This window comes from Neophocaena asiaeorientalis, unplaced genomic scaffold (genome assembly GCF_003031525.2).
Source record: "Neophocaena asiaeorientalis asiaeorientalis breed wild unplaced genomic scaffold, Neophocaena_asiaeorientalis_V1.1 scaffold447, whole genome shotgun sequence".
Lineage (NCBI taxonomy): Eukaryota > Metazoa > Chordata > Mammalia > Artiodactyla > Phocoenidae > Neophocaena > Neophocaena asiaeorientalis.
Window position 1 is genome coordinate 1193454 of NW_020174372.1, and position 25352 is coordinate 1218805.

General features: G+C 41.6%; 1 protein-coding gene across 1 annotated transcript in view; it reads right to left on the bottom strand.

Moving 5' to 3' along the window:
* Positions 1-284: 284 nt before the first annotated feature.
* The window catches only part of LYPD6 (LY6/PLAUR domain containing 6), a 106569-nt gene continuing 81501 nt past the window's right edge, over positions 285-25352 (bottom strand). Inside the window, exons 2-5 of the mRNA XM_024756263.1 lie at positions 24623-24811; positions 16940-17038; positions 2658-2788; positions 285-754 (exon numbers count right to left, since the gene is read on the bottom strand). Of these exons, the coding sequence (XP_024612031.1) occupies positions 587-754; positions 2658-2788; positions 16940-17038; positions 24623-24740 (516 nt within the window). The 5' untranslated portion in view covers positions 24741-24811 and the 3' untranslated portion in view covers positions 285-586. The remainder of the gene's footprint in view (positions 755-2657; positions 2789-16939; positions 17039-24622; positions 24812-25352) is intronic.

A 25352-nucleotide genomic window follows, 5' to 3' on the forward strand; every position in this document is an offset into this window, starting at 1 on the left:
TTTTTATGTCCCGTGAGTCCCGCCATTGGGAGAAGAGTATTGGGACAATTAAATTGGACAAACTGCTTACTAGTTTTCTAGGGACTTGGTCAGACTCTCCAAGGAAATAGTCCATTCATTTGGGAATCAAAGTTTTAAAACTCTAAAGCTATAAATGAATTCATGACTGGACCACTCAAACCAGGGGTCATTGACCTTTCTGCTGAAGAACACAGATCTACACGTGTCCATATAACATATGCCTAACATCTCAGAGGGCTGCAGGACCTCCTGTGGCTCGTGCATGTATTCCAAACTAAAAGCCCCAAATCTCAGTAAATGCAGAGCTATTTTTTGGAGGGGAAACAAAGGTTTATGGTATAGAACTCAGGGACTGTTTTGGGGGCAGGCTGCTTTGATGAGGTCTTGGACTTGAAATGACTACATTGGAGCAATGCTTGTTCCCCGTGGTAAGTGGAAGTGCTTGGCCGTGAAGACATCCGTGAGGGTTATGGTTTCACATGTGTGACTACTGTCAGGCCTCATGCATGACTATGGACCCTCCAAGTCCCCATGGATCGTTACGACACATGGTGCCTTTGAGCTGCTATAACATGAGTCCCAACCACACCCACAAGCAGGACACTATCACTGACATGCAGCCTCGGTGCCCATTTGTCTGATTTATGGGTGACGTTGTGGTAAATGTGGCATCACTTTCATTTCGGGGGAGCGGCAAGTTACAGATATTTCCTTCACAACAGGAAGTGCAGACCTGAAAGAAAGGAAGAGAAAAAGAAGGGTGATGAGAAGCTGGCAGGTCTGCGAGGGGGCCAGAGATTTTTGAAGGAATTGTCTCCCTCACAGCAAGACTCAAATGAGAGTTACCTGTTTTACAAAGGAGACACCAACCCTGCATTTAAGGGGGTGGGATGAAATTTCACCTAGTTTATCACAATAAACCCCTGTCCCCCAGACTAAATTCTAGGAATGTGCATTCTGTTTTTGACATCCTACCATGTGGTTATTACACAGTTTTGCAGTCTTCCTAGGTCTCAGCTCTTCCATCTATGAAATGGGACTTGTAATACTTACCTTTCTCAGAGACACTCTCATGGTAAACGTTCATTTGCCAAGTTTTCACAGTGAAAGTGAAGTGGCTACAACGCAGTGAATTTAAACTTAAGTATTTACTTTCATTAGAATTGTCTGCATAATTAGCTCCCTCCCAGTGGGTGAGTTAAAGTTTGAAGGGTTTTCATTTACGCAATTACTCCTGCTTTATACTGCTTTCCTCACGCATCATAAGAAAAAAATAAACCCCAAAGGGTTATAGACAGAAATTATTTTAGGCCTTGGCTACACAAAGTACAGTAGCTTCAGCTTCAACTGGGAATTCATTAGAAATGCAGAATCTCAAAACTTGCACCAAATTGAGGAATTTAGAATGTGCATTTGAACAGGACCTCCAAGTGATTCATATACACAGTAATGTTCTAAAAACTCTATGATGCTTAATGCCCTATACAGTCATTATCCTGCAGAGGTCTGAGTTTGGTCACAGTTGACATGGGCTAAGACGACATTATAATGTTGAGGAGAGAAACCGGAGGTCAGAAGTGACTCTGGATTCTGTCTCTGTTACCAGCCGTATCACCTGAGCACGTGACATCACTTCTCTGATCTATAGCTTCCACTTTGCTACAGTAGCCACTATAACCTGAGAGCCAAGCTTAGCTTGGGGGAGGGGGGAGGTCAAGTAAAACCCCTGGGATTACCTTTCATATTTCACTTATTATGTATGACAATTATTTCTCAGTAGAACTGAAAAAAAAATTAATTCTTTGTGTTTTTGACAAGTTACTTGAAAATTGGGTGTCTTCTTAAGAGAAAGAAGCCCCTACTAACAGTAAGAGTGGGAGTTGCCCCCAACCACCAGGAAGGCAGCCTGATGGGGAGAAGTGGGCAGCCTCCAAATAAAGGTCAAGGGCTGATATACAAGGTCACAGGTACAGCCAGCTCGGAACGACGGGTGAGAGAGTCGGGAGCATCCCCCACTCCAACCGTGAGTCAGGCTGCCTTTCTCTGAGTCTCTATATTCTCCTTCTCCATAGAAGGCAAGGCTGCCTTCTAAGTTTGTTTTACACTGAGTGCTTCTGACCAGGCACCAGAGGGAGGCATCCCACAAGGAGATGGTCCTCTTGTCACCTGCTCAAATGACTCAGGAGCCAATGGATACCCTCCCCAAATCAGCATCCCAATAGAGATATGAACCCCGCTCTACAGAAAGTCATCAAAGCTAAATTGCCTTGGCCATCTTCAGCTGACTGAACTGTTAGCACATCTGCAAATGCTCTACCATGAGGGCATAACTGGCCCCTTGCTCCTGTCCCTTTTGGTAACTTTATTACTTTCTTCTGAGCGAAGAAAGGGCTTACAGTAATTCCAATACCCTCTTGGTCTTGTGTTTACATAATTTATACCAGTTATCCTGTGCCCTAGTATAAATTTTTATTCTTTTAGCGCCAACAGGAAAGGAAGCATCTTGTCATAACGGTATAAAGACAGTCAAAAGCCAGCCTATGTCAGGGAGTAAGGATTGGCTCATGAACCCTGGTGGGCGTCTGGAGAGGAGGAAGCCTGACTGTGCTGTCCTGTCACTTGCTTTGTTGCCAGACCTTGTGGCCTTCATGCTCGGAGTCTCTGCAGCCAGTGGACAAGCAGTCTTCCAGCGGAACGCAGCGCTTGGTGACAGAGATGCTGTTTCCTGTGACTTCCATGGTGTGCTGAGTGTAGCAGTATCTAGTCTCTGTCAACAGAGAAAATTTGTTTTAATTGAGACGAGAAATGTTAGCCCAACCTGCTTGAAAGGGAAACAGGTGTGTCGACACTAGGATCTAACAGCATCTGGAACATATACTGTGTTAAGTTGATATCTGGTCCCAAAGATCTCCTTGGAGAGATCCACTTCACCGTGGTAGAAAGGAGGCCTTCTGAAGAATACTGGTCTCTCTGCCCATAAAATCTCCATAAACCAAGACCCAGTGGTATTACTCTTTGCCTTCCAACAAATTTTGCCACTGTGTTGATTTTTATTTTTAGGGGAGGAGAGGTTTGGAGCGATGATTGAGGATGTGAGAGTCATAGTAAATTTCAGGAAGACGAAGGGGTGAAAACATTCAAAGAATACAAGGTTAAAAGAAAAAAAAGTGAGGCAGGTAACAAAGATCTTCAAATTGAGAAAAGACTATAGGGGAGACTGGTATGTATGTGTGTGTGTGTGTGTGTGTGTGTGTGTCCAAGTGTGTGTGTGTGCTCACACACACGACTGGGAAACAGCTATTTCCAAGTAAGACAGAATGATTAAAAATAGATTCATTGTATCTGGAGAAGATGACTTTATCCAAAAGAGAACTTCTTGCCTATGAGCATAGCTGGATCCTACAATTCATGACAGGAGAAAACTAACCCAACAAGAAAGGTATTCCAGATTGAGGGAGTCTCACCATCTCTCCCCAGCGTGATTTCAGTATCTTTCCAAAAAGGCAGACGAAGACCATGAAGTGAGTTTCTAGAGCCCCTCTAAGCTTAGGAGTCTGAAAACTTGAGATTTCTTCCAAAATTCTATGGAGAATTTTTTAACTTGCAATTTAAAGAAAAATGGTTTTGTCAGTGTAATTCTTTAAGGCCTCCAGGTGGTATTCAGCTCTCTAAGTCTGGGATTTAGGAGAAAGTTCCTGCTCCACTTTTAGATTGAAAACAAAAAAAAGAATAATTCTTTTTTTTTTTTTTTTTTTTTTTTTCTGAACACTGATCCAGATAATTCTTAAGAAATGTCATTGAGGTGTTTTTCATCCATATCTTGGACTGAACTTTTCATGCTTTATACATTTTGGATATTTCGTGGCTAATATGGAATTATGACCTTCTATGATATTATTTATTAGGCAATAAAAATTCCCCTCACCAAAGTACTAACATCAAGAGAAGAAAGCTCAGGGATTTTCGGTCCTGAGAATGAGCTAATACAGACCACACAGACACATCTTGGGAGTCATGAAAATCAGGGGTTTTAATATTCTTCCTAGACATCCCCACCCGACAGAACCTGAGTGGCCTGAGTCTCGCTAAGGGCGAAGACTTGCCCAACATTGGTATGTGTACCTGAACTGAGTCTGTGTCAATTCCCTCCCCCAAACGCTGTCACTACACTGCCCCCCGACCAGAATTTCATCACTTGGGATCAGGTGAGGACAGTCCCTAGCTTGCTTAAGATCCTGGGGGCTCTTTGGAGTAGGGTAAAAGTAAGGTCACTCTATGAGCTCACAAGAAAACCTGAAAGTTTTGCATCTGGCAATGATTCTCCCAAAGCTCGAAAATATTTCAAAATTGGAGTGGTTGTTTTTCTGATGAAGAGGAGATGGCACGATTTATTTATTTATTTTTTTTAAGACTTTAGCGGGGTTTAACAAATGGAGGCCAGTGCCCTGAGAGCTTTACCACATCTTTCAAAGAGGACTGGTTTACTTCTTTAGTATCAGACTTGGATGTTAATGGCCATGCTAGGGACGCCTTTCTTAGCCCCACTCCCACTTCAGACATTCAAGAAAGCCACGCTCTTATCTCCTGTCTCCTCTTCCCGCAGCTGGAGCAGCTGCCAGAGGTTTTATTGCTCCGAGTGTAAATCTGAGCAGATAAGATCATACATTTATGGAATAAGTAAATCATTTCATGGTTTCAGTTTTGGAAATCAGGTTTGTCCCTCAAGTATTGAATTATCTTGTTTTAAGGATAAGCCTTAAAGTAACAATTGGTGAACATGATATAACCACTTTTTGTTCATACTTTTATGTCCATAACAAACTCTATTTTAATTTATGAACTGGAAGCTTATTCCATTATGTGAAAGCAGAAACAACTGATGAACCTGGGTTTTTTTGTTTTTTTTTTTCAAGATGATATGCAAAAGCCCAATACCTAGTAAGCCAATTCTCGCCATTCCGGGGCGAAAATGGTGATCAGTGATGAGACTGGATAAGAATTTTTTCTTACACTTCACCGAGTCCAATCCATACAACAAAGATATATTGAGAGTACCCCGTTACTTGCAGCAGTAAAGACCTCAGATCTGAAGCATCAAACACCTGAAAATATCCATTCTTACCTCACAAAACCCCGAGGTGAGTTGTGAAATGTTAACGTGGAAAAGGGTTCTGTGGTTCAATAAGTTTTGGAAATGCTCAAGGTTGAGCAGCTTTCTTTAGTGGATAACTTACGAAAGCCTTGAATTTGTATTGTGATCTCCAAGGCGGGGTGAGAGGACGGGGCAAGCAGGCAGAATTTCCCAAGCAGAACTAGGTGGACCACATGTGGCTTATCACTGGTGGTAGGATTGATAAAAACTGAGTTTCAGCCCCAGAGCCCTGCTTGCCATGCATTTTGAATAATCCTTGAGTTAGTAATGAGGTTATATGAGAATCAAGCCTGCTGATAACTTCACACTAAAAGGATTTCAAAGACTTTTATCTAAAAGATAAAAGATGGATTTGAATTTCTACCAGTTTATATCTCATATTCCACAACTGCATGGAATTCCCAGAGGCTGTGAAACAAAAGTCTTTTACTCTGAGACTCACTGGCATTCAACTAAAATCAGAACTGGGTAAGAGAGCTTAATCAACTATTGGAGAATACAATTTTTATGAAATTCACACACACACACACACACACACAGAGTTTCTTGCAGATAGCATATAGTTGGGTCATGTGTTTTAGTACATTCTGCCAATCCATTCCTTTTACTTTTACATTTAATGTAATTATTTATATGTAGCACTTAATTCTGCCATTTTAATTTTCTATTTTTTCTATTTTGGGTTGTTTGTTTTTTGTCTATTTTCTTTTTCTGGCATTCCTGTGGGTTACTTGAACATTTTCTAGAATTCCATTTTGAGTTATCTATAGGGTTTTGGGGTGTATCTCTTTGTATAGGTTTTTTGTGTGTGTTTTTTCATGGTTGCTCAGGTATTAAATTATATGCATAACTTATCACAGTCTGCTGGCATCATTTTATCAGTTCGAGTGAAGTATAGCAACCTCACCTCTGTTCATGTCTTACTACACTCTCGTTTGTAATATAGTTGTCTTCAGCAATCTACATACATTTAGAACCACATTAGCATTACAATTTTTGTTTCAACCATCAAACATAATTTAGAAAACTCAAGAGAAAAAAGACAATTGTATTGTCAAAGACATATTTTTGCTTACCATGTTTTTTCTTCCCTTCTGCTGTTCCAAGTTTCCTTCTTTCATCACTTCCTTTCTGTGTCTGTGTGTCTTTGTGTAGATTTCTTTAGTTTTATCCTCTTTGGGGTTCACCCACCTTCTTGAATCTGCAGGATTTCATCTTTTACCAAATTTAGAAGGTTTCATCCATAATTTCTTTGAGTACTTTTTTCAGCTCTGCACTTTTTCTGTTCTTCTGACACTCCAGTGACACAGTGTTAAATCTTTTGTTATACTGCCACAGGTCGCTGAGGCTCTGTTTTTGTTTTTGTTTAAATTTTTTAATCTATTTACATTCTGGTGTTCAGATGTGGTAATTTCTATTGTTCTACCTTCCAGTTCACTGATTCTTTCCTCTCTCTTCCACTCTACTGTTGAACCCATCCACTCAGTGTTAACTTCAGTTACAGTATTTACAGTTCTGAACTTTCCATCTGGTTCTTCTTTATATTTTCTATTTCCTTGCTTAGACTTTATTTCTCAGTTGTTTCAAGTTTGTTTGTAATTATTCATTGAAACATTTTTATTATGGTTGCTTTAAATCTTTGTTAGGTAATTCTAACATCCTTGTAGTTATCTCATTGTTGGTATCTATTAATTGTCGTTTTTCATTCTGTTTGAGATCTTCCTGGTACAACAAGTGATTTTTTTATTGAAACCTGGACATTTTGGTATTATGTTATGACATTCTGGATCTTTTTTTTAAACATCTTTATTGGAGTATAATTGCTTTACATTGTTGTGTTAGTTTCTGCTGTTTAACAAAGTGAATCAGCTATATGTATACTTATATCCCCATATCCCCATATCCCCTCCCTCTTGTGACTCCCTCCTACCCTCCCTATCCCACCCCTCTAGTTGGTCACAGAGCACCAAGCTGATCTCCCTGTGCTATGAGGCTGCTTCCCACTAGCTACCTATTTTACATTTGGTAGTGCCACTCTCTCACTTTGTCCCAGCTGACCCTTCCCCTTCCCCGTGTCCTCAAGTCCATTCTCTGTGTCTGTGTTTTCATTCCTGTCCTGCCTCTAGGTTCTTCAGAACCATTTTTTTTTTTTTTTTTTAGATTCCATGTATATGTGTTAGCATACAGTGTTTGTTTTCTTGTTTCTGAGTTACTTCACTCTGTAAAACAGTCTCTAGGTCCATCCACCTCACTACAAATAACTTAATTTCATTTATTTTTATGGCTGAGTAATATTGCATTGTATATATGTGCCACATCTTCTTCATCCATTCATCTGCCGATGGACACTGAGGTTGCTTCCATGTCCTGGCTATCGTAAATAGAGCTGCAACGAACATTGTGGTACCTGACTCTTTTTGAATTATGTTTTTCTCAGGGTATATGCCCAGTAGTGGGATTGCTGGGTCATATGGTAGCTCTATTTTTAGTACTTTAAGGAACCTCCAAACTGTTCTCCATAGTGGCTGTATCAATTTACATTCCCACCAACAGTGCAAGAGGGTTCCCTTTTCTCCACACCCTCTATAGCATTTATTGTTTGTAGACCTTTTGATGATGGCCATTCTGACCCGTGTGAGGTGATACTTCATTGTAGTTTTGATTTGCATTTCTCTAATGATTAGTGATGTTGAGCATCCTTTCATGTGTTTGTTGGCAATCTGTATATCTTCTTTGGAGAAATGTCTATTTAGGTCTTCTGCCCATTTTTGGATTGGGTTGTGTGTTTTTTGATATTGAGCTGCATGAGCTGCTTGTATATTTTGGAGATTAATCCTTTGTCAGTTGCTTTGTTTGCAAATATTTTCTCCCATTCTGAGGGCTGTCTTTTCATCTTGTTTAGGTTTCCTTTGCTGTGCAAAAGTTTTTAAGTTTCATAAGGTCCCATTTGTTTATTTTTGTTTTTATTTCCATTTCTCTAGGAGGTGGGTCAAAAAGGATCTTGCTGTGATTTATGTCATAGAGTATTCTGCCTATGTTTTCCTCTAAGAGTTTTATAGTGTCTGAGCTTACATTTAGGTCTTTAATCCATATTGAGTTTATTTTTGTGTACGGTTTTAGGGAGTGTTCTAATTTCATTCTTTTACATGTAGCTGTCCAGTTTTCCCAGCACCACTTATTGAAGAGGCTGTCTTTTCTCCATTGTATATTCTTGCCTCCTTTATCAAAGATAGGGGACCATATTTGCATGGGTTTATCTCTAGGCTTTCTATCCTGTTCCATTTACCTATATTTCTGTTTTTGTGCCAGTACCATACTGTCTTGATTACTGTAGCTTTGTTGTATAGTCTGAAGTCAGGGAGTCTGATTCCTCCAGCTCTGTTTTTCTTTCTCAAGAGTGCTTTGGCTATTCGGGGTCTTTTTTGTTTCCATACAAATTGTGAAAGTTTTTGTTCTAGTTCTGTGAAAAATGCCATTGGTAGTTTGATAGGTATTGCACTGAATCTGTAGATTGCTTTGGGTAGTATAGTCATCTGGATCTTATTTAAACCTTCTGTTTTAGCTAACATCCTCTGATACAGTCCCAGTAGGGGAAGGGGGGCTGCTGCCTCATTACTGCTAGGTAGCAGTCAAGTCCAGGTTCCCTACTCTGTCTCCTTTCACAGCTGAGAGGGCTCTCCTAATTATTTCTGGGTGGAAGTGGGATTTCCAGCTCCTCACTAGGTCTCCTATGATACCTTGCTGGCTGAGAGTGGTAGAAGTACCTTGTTAATGATCCCCACATGGCCTCAACTGATGCCACTCTACGGATGTGTGTGTGTGGCCTCATTACCACTGGGCACTAGTGGAGTCCTGACCCTCCACTAGGCCTCCTCTGACACAACCCCAACAGGGAGGGGGAGAACAATGTCATTATTGCTGGATGAGGGTAGAAGTCCAGGCCCCAGACATGGTCTCTACTGACACCATGGGGGAGGCCTCATTACCACCTAGGGGGGATAAAAGTCTCTCCTATTCACTTTTTTCTGACAGCATCTCAGGAGAGGTTGGCGTGTCTCATCACAGCCTGTTGAGTGTGGAAGTGTAAGTCTTTGTTAGCTTGGGGGGAGGGACCTATAATTTTTTTTTCTGTGGTATTTGGCTGGAGTAGAGTGATTATTGTCTAGAAGATTTCTGTCTTTCTGGGCTACCCGCTTCTTGGTCCTTTGGTTACGGAGAACTAACTTTCGTTGGAATTTATTTATTTGGTACTTGTGGCATTTCCAGGTTGCCAGCTTCTTCATCTCCAAGTCTGGAAAATATGGGACAAAAAGAAAACCCAGGCAACTCACCTCCTTGGGTCTTGAGGTCCTTAGCTAGTCTGCCTTTTTCTCTCCATCTGTCAGAGTCTTTTTTTTTTTTCATATATATAATATTCAGGAATTTAGTTGTACTTAGAAGAAAGAATAGAAAAATACATCTGCTCTGTCTTTCCAAAAATCCTCAGCACTTCTGACACTTTGAGCTAGCTAGTTCTGTTTTGGGGGACTGACCTGTACAATGCAGGATATTTAGCAGGATCTGTGGCCTCTTCTCACAAGATGCCAGTAGCAGTCCCAACTGTGGCAACCAAAAATGTTTCCATATATTAGTAAATGTCCCCTGAGGGGCAAAATCACTCCCAGTTAAGATGTACTGTTCAAGATTATAATCTTCTTGAGAATAAAGTCCATTCTTGTTCATGTCTGCATTTCCCTGCCACCCCCGCTTCCCAAATACAGCACAGGACCTTGCACAATATAGCAGGTGCTTAATGTATTAAGAATAGAGATGGATGGGTGGGAAGAATACATGTACCTGACTTCTACAACTCAAGATTGAACCAAATCATAACATTTTAACTTAGTTCTATGATATCTATAACACCTCTTCCATTTCTGTAGTTTGAGTGATCTCTTCAAATTTGAAAGTGAAATAATACTATATTTCAATCAGTTGTGCAACTTTCACACAGTATAACTGCTTTGGAAAATTATTTGCCAGGATCTACTAAATCTAAACCTATGCATATTCTAGGAATCAGCAATTCCACCCTTACATGTATAGCCAACAAAAATGATAAGTACTAGAATGTTCATAGAAGAATTCTTTATACAAAAAAAAAAAACCCTTGGAAACTACAAAAATGCCCAATGGTAGAATAAATAAATAAGTTATGGCATATACTCACACAGCAATGAGAATGAACGGCCCAGAAGTAGATCTAACAAAATGGACGAATCTCCCATAATACTGAGTGACTAGTAGTTCCTAGTTTTCTCTTTTCTTTCCCAAGTAAGAAATTTCTCAAGGCAGAAATTAAAAATAAATACTTATCAACCAGATTGACTCATAACTGCTCCCCTTTACCCTGCAGTCAGCATCTCTTGAAGAAACCACCAAACAGATACTTCTCTCTTTTTTAAAAACACCATCCACAGCTCTTAAGGACAGGTGACAGGCTCACTTGAGGAATCTCTCTTTTAAAGCATATCACTGAAACTCAGAAAGCAATGTTTTTATTTCCAGACAAAGGCCAAGGAGGTGGCTGGAAAAGGATGCAAAGCTAGTGAGGATAAACAGGACTTTACGGTGGATAGTAGTTAAAATCAAAGCAACAGGCAAAAGCATCAAATGGATGCTTCCTATCTGAGGCAACTGTGTTAACAGAAAATACTTAGTCAAAAACACTGAATTAGAGTAGGTCAGATGCTCTCAGGGTACAAAAAAAATCTTGCTTAGGCTGACAGAAGAACTTTTGTTTAAAAAGTTGCTGGAAAAATTCTAACTGAAGAGTGATTCTGAGAATTCCAATGCCACTTGAGAAGAACCAAGAAATGGTAGGATAAAATGAAAATAGCAACAAAAATCTTATGAAAGCATAGGTGAGCTACCAAGGCAGATAGGATTTGAAGAACAAGATACCAGCAAAACCAGCAACACAGTAAGCTGAGCCCAACACCCTGTACCTGTTCTGCCCTCGAGGCACTTGCTGATCAGAAGTGGCACACATGAAGAGGCTGAGAAGACAGGCAGAAAGCCCTGCTGAGGGGCCGAGAAGCTAAGCAGAACCTTTGTCGGTCTAGCGGGAATTGGGAGTCGCAAACAGGAATGCAGAGTGCGCAGGGAAGCCAGGAGACAAGGGAAGTGTGGAAGAGGAGGGGAGCTGACCGGCTAGGTATAGAATTCTACGTTGGCAGTTATATGTGTTCAGTGCTTTAAAAGCGTCGTTCCATCTACTTCTAGCTTTTATTGCTTCTGTCCATACTACGTGTTGGCAAGCTTGTGCAGCAACCAGCACTCTCAGGCACTGCTGGAGAGACTGCAAGTTGGTAGAGCAACTCTGGAAACTGTTAGGCAAAATCCAGTAAAGAGGGCTTCCCTGGTGGTGCAGTGGTTGAGAGTCCGCCTGCCGATGCAGGGGACACGGGTTCGTGCCCCGGTCCGGGAGGATCCCACATGTAGCGGAGCGGCCAGGCCCATGAGCCATGGCTGCTGAGCCTGCGCGCCCGGAGCCTGTGCTCCACAACGGGAGAGGCCGCAACAGTGAGAGGCCCGCGTATCGCAAAAAAAAAGGCAAAGCATGAGTACCGCCTGTCCGGGGTGTGGGACCTGGGATAGACCTGGCAGAAATGCATATATCCGCGCACCAAAAGACATGTACAAGACTGCCGTGCATGGAAGCAATCCAAATGCCTATCAACAGAACGGATGGATTTTAGTATATTCATAAAATGATCTGCTGTACTTCTGGGAGAAAGAATGACTTTGCGACTCAAAAAAACACTGATGAATTTGACATATAGAATGTGGGAAAGAAAGGAGGACATTCTGTGTGGTTCCATTTATAGAAATCTGCATGGCAGTCACAGTTGCATTACCTTTGGGAGGTGAGGTGTAAAGCCTGGTGGACCCCGGTGGCCTTCTGGGGTTCTACGACTTAACATGAGTGGCAGATACACTGCATGTTCATGCTGGGGAAATTCAACAAGCTGTGCACTTATGATCTGTGGACTTTCCAGAATGTATGTTAAACTTTAATTTAAAATTTTTTGCTTTATAAAAAAGGAGGAAGTCTAAGATTTCCATTTAGCAATATGACAAGATAGGTCGCTTGAACACTACCTCATTACAGAGCAGGCAGAAGTGTCGGATAACATATAACCAATACCTTTTGTAAACGTACAAATGAGCTCTCCAGAAAGTAAGGGAAATCCCAGGGGCCAACACTGAGGAAGGTACTGAATTCTTTACCCTGGTGGGAGAGGGGAAGGTTAATAGATAAACGATAAGAAGATGCAAGGCCTTGGGTCCTCATGGGGTGTAGAGGTAGTGTAGAGACCCCTGTATAATGGCAGAAACCCTGAAGGGCTATATCCTACGTGTAACATTGCCTAAAAGAGAAAAAAATGCACCCTTAAGTAAAGTCAATGAAAACGCTGTCTGTCTCAGCCTGGGCTTGGGCTGAAAAAAGTCGACATAAAGAAGTCTTTCCTGAAAATCTGTAACCGCGGGGCTTGTCTTCAGTTGAACTGGGGATTACATGTATATTCCCTGCTTATACCACATAACAAATATAGAAAGAGCCACCAAGGGACATGCTCAGATTTTTCTTTACTTTCACAGAAAACCAGTGAACAGCATAGAAGCTGGAACTAAAATGATATGCATCCCTCTATCTCAAGATTTCTCTTGGTCTGACTTTATATCAGCAATAATTTCCAGTGAAGATTTTGCCTTTGAGGGAGGCATCTCACACTTCATAATTAAGGAGGAACATAAAATCCTTAGCGGCTTAGGTGTCCTCCACAGAACAAGCCTTATAGAACTGCACGTTTCTGACTTGACATTTAATTCTACAGACTCTTAATAAACACTTAGACAGTCCCTGTCTCAAGGAGCTTTTAATCACTCAGCACAGAGAAAAGTCACAGGCAAAAACCATGTGGACCTGAACACGGGACATTCAACTCTCATTTGCCTTCACCAATTCCTTCAACTGGTCCCTCACAGAATATGATCTCAAGATCCTTTACCATTCTGGTTCACAGTGGCAAGAAAATTGCGTTGATTTATAATGAGCGGTTGATGAAATTAAGGTTATTGCAAAGGAAGGGGCCGAAGACTAAATGGAAGTTGAGGAGGTGAACAACGGCAGTCCATCATTGGGGGGCATCTTAAATTCTCACTTCCGGGAGGGAGGACGGTCCCATGAATCTGTAGGCGCCAAAGTCAATAACAATGTAATGGAGGAGGAAGTACTTACATAACACACATTTCAAAAGTCAGAGTGACAGGGAACTTGAAATTCAATTAATCTCCTAAGCAATCTGGGATGCAAGCTTATTCCACGCTTATTCCACAGAGATAAAATTCAATATTTACACGAAATGGTTTTTTTCACTTTCAACCAGTTGTTTTCACATCGTGTGATAACTAAAACCTCGTTAAATAGATCACAAAATAAACCAACAGAAAATGAGGAACGTCCCAGAAAGTCAGGACATCTTTCCACAGCAGTTACTGAGCTGCCCTTACCAAGCCTGTTGGTAGTCCTACGGCTGCTTCAAACAAACTAATAATAAACAGAAAAAAAAAAAATGTAGGCTTACTCAGTAGTTTTCAGTAGACACATTTTATAGTTTAATCTAATAATAATAGCATTATTTTCATTGCTAAAAAAATCTGGAGAGAACCCAGAGGAAATGTTGATGGTTCATGGCAAACATGGCTGGACAGGAAGGAATGATCTCTTCTCAGTCTACAGCGCTAGTCCTCGCTCCTTACCTGATGTTCAAGGCCTCACAAAAATAGCCTGGCTCCCCTGTCCTGCTCCTATTATTCCCCAGCATATTCTGCTACACCCAGTTCAGGTCTCCCCCCTGTCCACTGAGCCCACATGGGTACACTCCATGCCTCTGCTCTGAGTGACTTCCTGGAAGATATGCTCCCTTCACTCTGCCACCCGCCTTGCCCACCTGTCGGGCTGCTGCCATCTCTCCAGCCTGGGATGCTGTCACTGGCCGCCTCACCCCCCACAACTGCAATTCTTCCCTTAAACTCCCAAGCATTTAATGCCATGTTTCCTCTGGCACATGCCTTTGTCCTGCTATTTTTGACATGTGATATGTTCAGATCTTATCTCCCAGCTAAACCGCCAGGTCCTTGAAAGAAGAGCCTTGATTCCTATCTTTCGCTGCATAATCCCCCAGAGGGTTTGGCACGGTGGCTCTACGGCAAGCATCTCAAGGCATCACTTTCCATGTATTCCTATAAATGTCAGGACAAAAAGATAAAAAAGGGAAGAAGGAGAAATTGTGTAAAGACCTGAGATACTTCCAGGTGTCTGTACTTCAGAAGGATAGATTTTGACCTCGAAAGAACACATCAAGGTGGAACTTCTTCATTTCCAGAGAAGAATTCAAGCAGAGTGTCACGGTCTCTGTTTTCCCCTTGTGAGAGAGGTAGACTTGTACACCTTCAGACTTGAAACTGGGCCTCTGTGAAATACAGCCCAAGGCCCAAGAGAGCACCAGTTCACAAAACCTCCTTTTCCTTTGTATCATCTCTGCCAGGGCAACACGGAGAGAAGCGCTGTCACGTTTCCTGTACAGTAGCTCTAACCAGTGGCAACAGCTTCAAAAGCTCATCTGCCCGCTTTGTCCTAGCAGGAACGAGCCCAAAGGTTATTGGCTACACAAGCAGATTTTCCTGTTTTTCTCCAGAGTCACTGTTTACAGTGGTTCTCAAATTTTGCTGCATATTCGAACCACCCGGGGGGAGCTTTCAAAAATTCAAATGCCCGGCTGCACCCATACCATTTAAATAGGAATCTCTGGGAATGGGCCCAGGCATCGGTGTTTTCACCTGTGATTTCAATGTGCCACCAAGTTTGAGAAGCAGTGGTTTAATCAGGTCTGTCAGCAACCCGCCCAAACGTTCACCCTGTAGTGGTAATGTTAGAAAACGCCGCTGGTTCCGGAGTGAGTGCATGACTGCAGAAAGCAACGCGGATGGAACTTCTCTTTTTTTTTTTTTTGCGGTACGCGGGCCTCTCACTGTTGTGGCCTCTCCCGTTGCGGAGCACAGGCTCCGGACGCGCAGGCTCAGTGGCCATGGCTCACGGGCCCAGCCGTTCCGCAGCATGTGGGATCTTCCCGGACCAGGGCACAAACTCGTGTCCCCTGCATCGGCAGGCGGACTCTCAACCACTGCGCCACCAGGGAAGCCCGGAACTTCTCTTTGATTACCTGGATGGCTGGACACCTAGCTTGTGAATAAGCTGATCATCAGTGTCTCCACATTCTTCTCTTCCCTGTGGTCTTTTGGGACCCTACCAACATCTCTACTCCTCAAAGTAAATAAGAAGAACCTAGAAATGACAAAAGTGCATTCTGCTTTCTATGAGTGGGGAGAGGAGCTCCCAGTGGTTTCTGTCCCTGACTGTTCATTAGAATCACCTGGGCTGTTTAAACACACTGGTGCAGGGCCCTAACCTCAGAGACATAGGTTCAGTTGGTCTAGAGCTGTGGTTCTTAATGCCTGGTCTCCGGACCAGCAGTATCTGCATCACTGTGGAATGCTTTAGAAATGCAAATTCTCAGGCCCCATCTCAGACCTATAGGAAGGAGGGGGAAGGCAGAACTAGGGGCAGAGATCTGTATTTAAATAAGCCCTCCAGGGAATGATGGTCATGCCGAAGTTTGAGAACCACTGGTCTAGGCAGGACGCAGGTCCAGGTGGTTTTGAAAAGACCCACAGGTATTTCTCCTGGGCAGTCTGGGTGGAGACTCATGGGTTAAATAAATAGCACCGGATTAGGTAGCTGACACCTGTCCTTCATTGCGGTTTCCATGCTCTCCTGATGTTCAGTCCTCCAGGGGAAACAGAGTGCCTTCTGCTGGGGTGAGTAGAAGAGCTCTTGTGTTACATTGAAAAATAACAGATTGGTGTTGCTGTGTTCAGTCATTTTAATAACTGAATTAGATCAGCAGCGAAGCCCATCTAACTACACGCTCAAACATTTGTCAATAAAATATCCCATCCTATCACCTCCCCATCAAATGAATCGACTTTCCTTCAAACACAAAACAGCCAATTAACAGTGACTCCATATCCAAATATAACCATCTTTTTTATTCAATAGGATAAAAGAGATCTGAACATGAATATGAAGCATCTACTTCATTTTGAAATGGGCCTTTGGGTCAAAATTTCATGCTTTGATTGGGCATTCATCTCATCCCTCAAAGAGAACTTAATAGTTTAAAAAGCTCAGGGTTTTTATTTGTGCGATGATGACATTGAGAATTCTAGCTTTCATGCAGTCTCGGGATAGAAGCCTCTGGCAAGATATGTAATAAATGGGATCTTTATATGAACAGCAACTCATGTTTTTACTTAAAGGAAGTTACTAGGCAATGACTAATGCTTCAAAGAGTGGATTACAGGCTGGCTGTTCTCTTCTTATCTGGCATTTGTTGGGCCTGGGGGTGAGAAGTATCACTCGCCTCTTTTGGAGCTCCAACGATGCTTCATAAGAAAGGGGGCAAGTCTATGGACCAGTTTATGTCTCTGACAATGTTTGATGATAAGGTACTGATGTGGCATAAAAGATCTACTAATAGCCTTAGACAAGAGAAGTGGTTGAGATTGCAAGCATGCCTCTCTCTATACATGCATCATAGTCAACAGGCCATTCACTCGTGGACAGCTCTGGGCAGCCCAGTGTGTCTACTGAGAGTTTACCTCGAGGGCAGTAGATGTCTGGAGCCCATCGGTTGCACTCATAATTGTCTGCTGCCTTTTCACAGGTGAAACACTTAAATCCACCAGGATATGGTGTGGCTACAAAAAAAAAATCAAGAGAGAAGATTAAGTTTTTAGACTGAGCACAGAATCCTGCATGGTGAAGTGAGACGCTTTTATTTTTTAAAAAGGATTCTCAAAATAGCCTGGCAATTTCTTAAAGAACTAAACATGCAACTGTCATATGACCCTGCGGCTGCACTCTTGGGCATTTATCCCTGAGAAATGAAAACCTACATTCACACAAAAATCTGTCCACAAATGTTTATAGCAACTGTATCTGTAACATCCCCAAACTGGAAACAACCCAGATGTCCTTCAATGGGTGAAGGTTAAACAAACCATGGTACATCCATACCACGGAACACTAGTCAGCAATAAAAATGAATTATTAATACATTTAACAACCTGGATGAATTTCCAGGAAGTTGTCCTGAGTGAAAGAAGTCAATCCCAAAAGGTTATATACTGTATGATTCCATTTGTGCGACATCTTTTAAATGAGAAAATTTTTTAAATGGAGGAAGTATTAGGGGTTGCCAGGGGTTGCAGTTGCCAGGTAGTGGGGGGAGAGTCAGAGGGACATGGGTGTGAGGCCAACAGGAGGAATCCTTGTGCTATTGAAACCGTTTAGTGTCTAGATTTGGTAATGGATACACAAACCTACATGTGATAAAATTATGTAGAACTAAATACACACACGTACACACACACACAGAATCACACACAAATGAACACAAGTAAAACGGGGGGATAAAATTATGTAGAACTAAATACACACACATACACACACACACAGAATCACACACAAATGAACACAAGTAAAACGGGGGAAGTCTGAATAAGACCTGTAGACTAATGTATCAGCGTCAATAGCCTGGTTGTGATATTATTCCACAGTTTTAAAAAATGTTACCATTGGGGGAGACTGGGTAAAGTACATATGGAATCTCTGTATATTACTCCTTACAACTGCAGATGAATCTACAATAATCTCAATAAAAATGTCAATTAAAAAAAGGCACTCTGGATTTCCTATGATTTACTTTTATGTGTCAACTTCTGTAGACATATCATCGTGTAAATAAATATAAATATTAGGTTCAATCATTAAAAATTTCTGATGCTTGATCATTTCTTACCTATAAAATTTCTTTGGTTCAATCGTATAATTTTATCTGGTTGGACCTGATATGGTTAAGAGTCTCAGGGGATAGCAAATACCAGCTAAGAGTCTTCATTGCTAAGATACATGCTGCCTGTGCAGAGGTGAACCTCCTAAGGGGCCCCGGGGGCCCACGGCCAATGTCTCGGGGCAGAGTGCTGAGGGCACATGGGGATGTTCCAGGAAGCTGCTCCTATCTTTCCCCTCCATTCCCCACTCCTGAGCTGCCTCTTCCTGCCTTCTGAAGGGATTGTCCTCCAGGTACTTGTATTCTTTGCCTTGCATTTGTGTTCAGGCAGGATGCATCCATGGGAGTCAGGTTCTGGAGAGTGCCCAGCATACCAGGGTCTCCTTGGTAAGTAAGGACCAGGATCCAAAAGGAACGTCTGGCCAGGCCATCTCTGTCCTTTTCCCTGATGTACTTTCACTTGGTGCTTAGTTTTAATCATTTGCTTACTTTGTTGCTTAGAGTTTCGCCTTTCACAGACAGAACCTGTGTGTGTGTGTTAATCTGTAAAACTACCTGGCCTCTTTGAAAGCTGCAAACATGCAAACACTTCATCTGCAGGAGCCAACTGTTCTCCCTCGCAGATGGCTGAGCCTGCATGTCCCACTGGCGGAAATAATCATCTCAGGGTATATTACTTTGCCCACATGGAACCAATTAAGTATGTTATCAAAAATAAATGAAGGAGGAGGCAGCAGCTTAAGGCCAGAATTATGGGCCAGATATAACTTTGATTTTCACCTTGCTTAGAATAGCTGCCCATCCTCGCATTTGCTTGTAATGTTTCACAGAGCTGACTCTGACAATACCCAATAACCTAACATGATCAAAAGTCATAAACTGTCTAAAAAAGACAGGTAACTGAAACTTTTAATGGGCCCATTTGAGAGTTCTATGTTCCTCCTAGTGGCTGGTGACTCAAGTTCATAAACAGAATGATGCTGAGAGCAAGGATCCTCTTAAAAATGAGGGATGGAAAGCAGCCTAGGCATAGCCATCCAACGACTGCATTCCCAATGAGGAAAACTTGCTCTGGTTAAACATGCTCTATCATGTAATTATAATAAACAGAAATCAACTATTTTGTAAAACTACACATAGAAAATTTTTATGTCTTCACTGCCTAGATAGGTGGGTTATACTCGAGTTAAAGATTCTAGTTTAGGTAAATACATGCCTGAAGAATTTAAAATAAATAGGTTCTCGGATTCTCTGGTGGTTCAGTGGTTAAGATGCCACGCTTCCAATGCAAGGGGCACAGGTATGATCCCTGGTTGGGGAACTAAGATCCCGTATGCTGCACCCAACCAAAATAAATAAATAAATAGGTCCTCATGTTCCAGAGGCATTAATACTCTTATGGACATTTTAATTAGATTATTTTTATAAATACCATTATTAAAAACCATACAAAATATTTTAGGAAATTATCCTGATTTGATACATTAAAAATAGTTTCACTATCCACTTTAAATTATTTAATATATAAATAAGTGTAAAAGACAGAACTTTAAAATAGTTTGTAAGATTTGAAGTAGAATTATTAAAGCAGGAATTTTGAAGAAAAGATGTATATAATTTGTCAAAGAACAGCATTTCTCAAAAAACGATCGTATTCCCTAAGGTTTATGACGGCAAGCCAACCATAATACTTCAGCTTGTGTGATTAATTCACTAGAGTATCCAATTTTATCTGTCTGTCACTGCAGCCAGTAAAACTTTTAGCTGGAATGTTGGATTAGCTATTCCCGGAAACTTTCCCATCAAAGAGATAAATTAAGAACTTTGAATGAAGATTGACGATCCAGCTGTTCCAAGAATAAACTTATTGAAAGCCTAGCACTAATAAGTTGTAGTGTTCCCAAATTTGGATTAATAGACTCTTCAAAATTATCTTTTGCAAGACTAGTGACATATTAAATTAAATACTGCCATTTCTTAACAAGTAGGCCTGGACTCTGAAATTAACTCAAAGTGTGTCAAAATTAAAACAGGAATATGAGCTAAAACACTATGGTAGCAAAATGAAGCTCTGTTAAAAATCATTTATCTCTGAATGTGTTTATCAGCATGTATCATTGCCAATTAACCAAATGATCTCCTTTCCAGTGAGTTTTATTTTTAAGTCCACAACTTCATATCTGTTGCATTCTCAACAATGACAGTCTAATATCTGCTCATAGGAACTTGTATTTACACCTTGGCAGGTAGTACTGATCAGTGAATAATCAAACCCTTTTCAGTGACAAATCTCTGAAAACAGACTCAGCTTTCAGTCGATAATTACAGCACAATACCAAGAAATGGTCAAATTCCCCCCTCTGGAAATATTTAGCTAATAAACAAGGTCTTCAGATGAACAACTATCTCTAGTAACTTGCTAACTGATACTGAATCTGATAAAGAAGTTTTTTTTCAAAAGGACGGAAAGAGGTTTCTAAGAGATGTGCAGTTTTCTTCTTTGTTACTTCAAAGCATTACAGAGCAAGTAGGGTTTCAAATCGTTGTGGCCCCAGCTGCGAATGAATCTAATTTGGCTCCTGATCACAGAGTTAATAAGCTTAGTATTTCAGGGCATAAGTATTTCGGGGCATAAGTCCTTGGTCCCTCAAGAGAAGGTTATTGTAAAGAAAAAAAGAAAAGCCAAAGTGCCCAGTTACTTCCTGTAATATAATCTGTCCATTAACTCTCCTGGTCAGCCATGGTTCAACCGACCATAATTCATTTGCAAGGCATCGGAAAAGATTTCGTCTTTGTTTCCATCCCTTGGAACTTTTGCCAGGACAAAGGCCTTCAGTTACCAAAACCGTGGTGAGAAGAGATTCTTGTTTTGAACTGTATGCTGATGTGTAATGCATCCAAACTTTCTTCTTTTTCATTCTTACCAAATTAATTTCCATTGTTTTTGGAAACTGGATGCAAGTACAAAATTTCTAGAAATCTAATAAATTGATCTTCTCAGTCCACTAGGCAACAATATATTGTCAGTATAATTTTAATACCATGAACATATTTCTGATAGAAGTGCATTTCCTGGTACCTTTCTAGAAAGTCCCCTCACTCCCTAAGACTTAACGTAGTGTAGAATTATGGGAAAACTTCGCTGGCTCACTTTCTGGGCATAAACAAGCCCCCTGTAGAGAGATAGCTCTTTGGTCCACATAATTAAGGAAAGACTCAGAATATGCAACCAGAGGAAAACTGAACTTCCCAGGAAAGATTTCTATTACAAGGAATGAAAAGGAGGCCAAGAACATGTTGAAGTCACTTAGGATGTTAAATTCTGCTATCTTGTTCGGGGTCTAACAGCCAAATAAGTAGCTTCATGTCTCTTAATACAAACTTCTGCTTCAAAGGTTTTTATTAGGCTTTGGTATTTTAATCATGGGCTAGGAAGAAATTCATCATTTTTCACATGAAAAAGAAAAAAAACCCCATACACATGATAGAAAAGAATGTTACTGAGGACAGTGCCTCAAGTTTGAAAGCCATAAAGTTTATTTCTTTTAAAGGCTTAGAAACTTCAAAGGTTAGGGAACCAGAGAGCAAAGGAGATTAGTCATGGGAGGCTGAACTTTCCCAACCCGGGTTCCAATCTCATCCCACTTGCTATCTCTGAGGGCTGTTCGGGGCCCAGGAGAAATGAGTTTATGTTTGTCTGGTGTGGAAAACTTCTGTATCTTCTCACACCTCCAGCATCACTGCATTTCTCCTTGGGCAGGTTCTGAGCAGTATCTAATATTAATGGAATCTGGCTCACTCGCCGACCCCAGGAAAGCTGTTTGTGTCTCCATCTACAAAGTGAGGCAATTATATTAATAATTCAAAATCAAAATAATCCCATGTTTCCTTCATATATTTTTTGTGGTCTATGTTCTACAGAAACCTGCTTATTTGTGGAGAGATTGCTTCATCTAAACATAGTCTACTGGGTGCTGCTTAAGGGCAGACAACCATGACCGTTTAAAAAATCAAAGTGTAAAAACAAGCAAACAGCACCAAAAACTTCTGAAATAGTGCAGAGAAATGTGAAGTCAACTCTGCTTTAAAGTGGTCAGAATAAACAAAGTTATGGCCAAGTAGGAACCATGGACAGGAACTTGAATCCTGCAAGAACTTATATTCCTTGTGACCAGTTATGGAGACTCTGAAAGAGAACTCAGCCCACACTTGCTGGTGAATCATCTACATACAACATAGTTTAGGAACAGCTGCTTCTACCCTTCTCTATATTCCAAAATCACATCAGAATACTCCATCAATTCTTTGTTTACAGTGAGCTCTCTTTAACCAGGCCATGGCTCCATATTTAATCAACATAGGTCACATGAATGGAACTTTTCCATCAATTTCTAAAGAGCACAGGTGATTGCCCCTCCAGCCTGGCAGAGCTCATCCTTCAAAGATCCCATTCTGAAATGGACTTTCCAAATAGAGGTCCACTCAACGCCTGCCAGCACTGACCCACCATACCCCTGAGGCACAAGCAGGGTGTGTTTGTTTTGTTCTTGGTCACTTAAATCCACCCCCCTTAATTTTCCTTTCCACCCTGCGTGTACAATCACAGCCTCAGAGAAGGCCAGGCGTGGGTCTGTTTTGAGGCCCAGTGACTTCTGAGTCTGTCACTGAAGCGGACAAAGAATTCCGCAGAAGCTGAAAGTCCTGGCAATCAAACCCGAGAGACTGAAACCTAGGTTTTTGTCCACCAACTGTAATAAAAAAAGCATGGTTGTTTGGAGAAAAGAACAAAATGGAATCTTAGAAAACAGAGAAACTATCAAAGCACCTTCTTTTCATGAAAGTTACTAAAATAAACTGCCCTGCAAAAACAAGCAGCTAGATAAGCTTTCCATACAACTAACCAGTAGGCACCAGCCTATACTGGTGAGAGCGTACAACAGCAATAAGTCTAAAGAAACTATTGGCTGCCGGTTAAAAGTATATCTGGGAGGGTGGGAGGGAGGGAGACGCAAGAGGGAAGAGATATGGGGACATATGTATACGTATAACTGATTCACTTTGTTATAAAGCAGAAACTAACGCACCATTGTAAAGCAATTATACCCCAATAAAGATGTTTAAAAAAAAAAGTATATCTGGATTTAAAAAATTAGTGATGTACCTTCGGCATCCTCAGTTTACTGTCTGAGCCAATTAGCACAACATCGTAAGCAACAGGCATCTGATTGCCTGTTATGTATGTGCTAGCATTTTACAGATATTATTTCTAGTCCACAAAACAATGCTATAGGGTATGTATCATCTTAACCAAGTTAGAAATATAGAAATCAACACTTTAAAGATTCCCCTAACATTTATTGAGCATTTCCTATGGCTCACAGTGCTAAGTGCTTTGTATGCGTTCTTTTATTTAATCTTCACAAAGTTAGGGAACTTATTTCAAGTCAGAAGGCTATGAAGCAGCTGAGGGAGGTCCTAACCCGAGGTCAGGTGGACTCCAAGCCCCTGTGCACTCCTTGGACCACCTCTCATTCAACCAGAACACGGAGAGGTTACATATTCTAACCATGCGGCATTGAAGGAGTCCAGGTGACTGCCTCCACCTTGTAGATTGCAAGATCCTCAAAAGCAAGGACTATGGTTGATTTGCCTTTACATTTTTCACGCCGATCACAATGCTTGACACACAGTAGAGGCTCAAAAATGTTTGGCGAACAGAACATTTCAAAAGAGTAATAATGCACCTCGGGGCGAATGCTAAAGGTCAGCCCGCGCACTACATACCCAGCTCAGGGGCATTCCAGCAGAGAGTCAAGCAAAAGTAAAAGAGATGAGATAAATACAGAGATGGTGACCAGTAAAGAAGGAAAGCTGATGTGTTTCCCGAAGCGTGATCCTTAGAATATCGGCAACAGCGGAAGCACCTGAATTTCTTGCTGAAAGTAAAAATCCATGGGGACCACCCAGATAGATGCAGTCAGACACTCCAGAGAAGGAACCTGGGACACACATCATTATACACTCCCAAGATAATTCTTAAACACAGGAAACTGAAAGGGATAGGGAACAGGAAGTGGCGCGAGGCAATTATGCTGAAACTGAGAATTAGATGCACAGACAGGAAGGCCAGCTATTATCTTGCTTATAAAGGCCTGATCTTTTACAAACACCTTCCTCCTGGGACTTGGTGGTTGACTTTGATAACTGACCGAGGGCTGGCAGAGTCAGAGGAAAGGGTGTTCAGAATCAGAGCGACCGAGGGTACAGGGAACAGAGAAAACAAGCCTAATAATTTACCTTCAAATACAAACACCCTGTAAAAAGGGGAGGGTAAAACACAACGCATGTTTCTGTCGCATGCGCGCCCCCCCGCAATTAAATCACCAGGTTTCGCCTGAGCGGAAGGCTGCCTCCTGCCGGCCATTTTTCAACTTTCAAATCTTACTGGGAGTCAAGTGACATTTCTGCAGTGAAGAGAACGGAGTCTTACTTGAAGGGTGGAGGTAGATTATGTCTTTGACGGTGAAGTCTCGGGACTGAGCAGCTTTCAGACAATCAGCCAGCAGACTCAGAAGCAGGAGCCAGGCCAGGGCAGGGCCAGCTTCCATGGCAGACCAAGGCGTCACTCATCCAGGGGGCCCGGGAGCGGGGACTCGGGACGGCGGAAGAGGACTTGCACCTGAAATACGAAGCCAGAGTCATGTCAGTGTCCAACTCGGGAAAGCCACGGAGACTCGGCCCAGCTCCTGTGATGGCGGGATGAGCTGGGGAGAAACAGGGAGCCCAGGGCACAAGGAAGTGGGTAGACGTGGAGAGAAACTTTACAGACTGTAATTTTAGAGTACTTAGAAAATTTCAACCCAAATCCATTCTTAATTAGGTTGCTAAAGCTCCACTGCTAGCAGTCCCCTCTAACATCCAGCAGAGATGGTATCAGGAAAGATTGAATTTTAATGAAACCCAGCTATTTTTGCCAGGAGGAAAGGGGTTGGCTGCCAGAATGCAACAATAAATAAGTCAGGTGCAGAAGCTCAGAAGCATTTCCTTGATACCAGCGAATGCCAGGTATGAGAGTGCAGCCTTACTGGGTCATGCTGTACAGGCTAGACTTTCCGATTTGGAAAAAAAAAGGAAAAAAAAAGGATATGTAGGTAAATTGGCCTCTCGTGAACCAAGATGTGTCTTTATAGCTCAAAATCTGCTCAACATAACTAAAATTA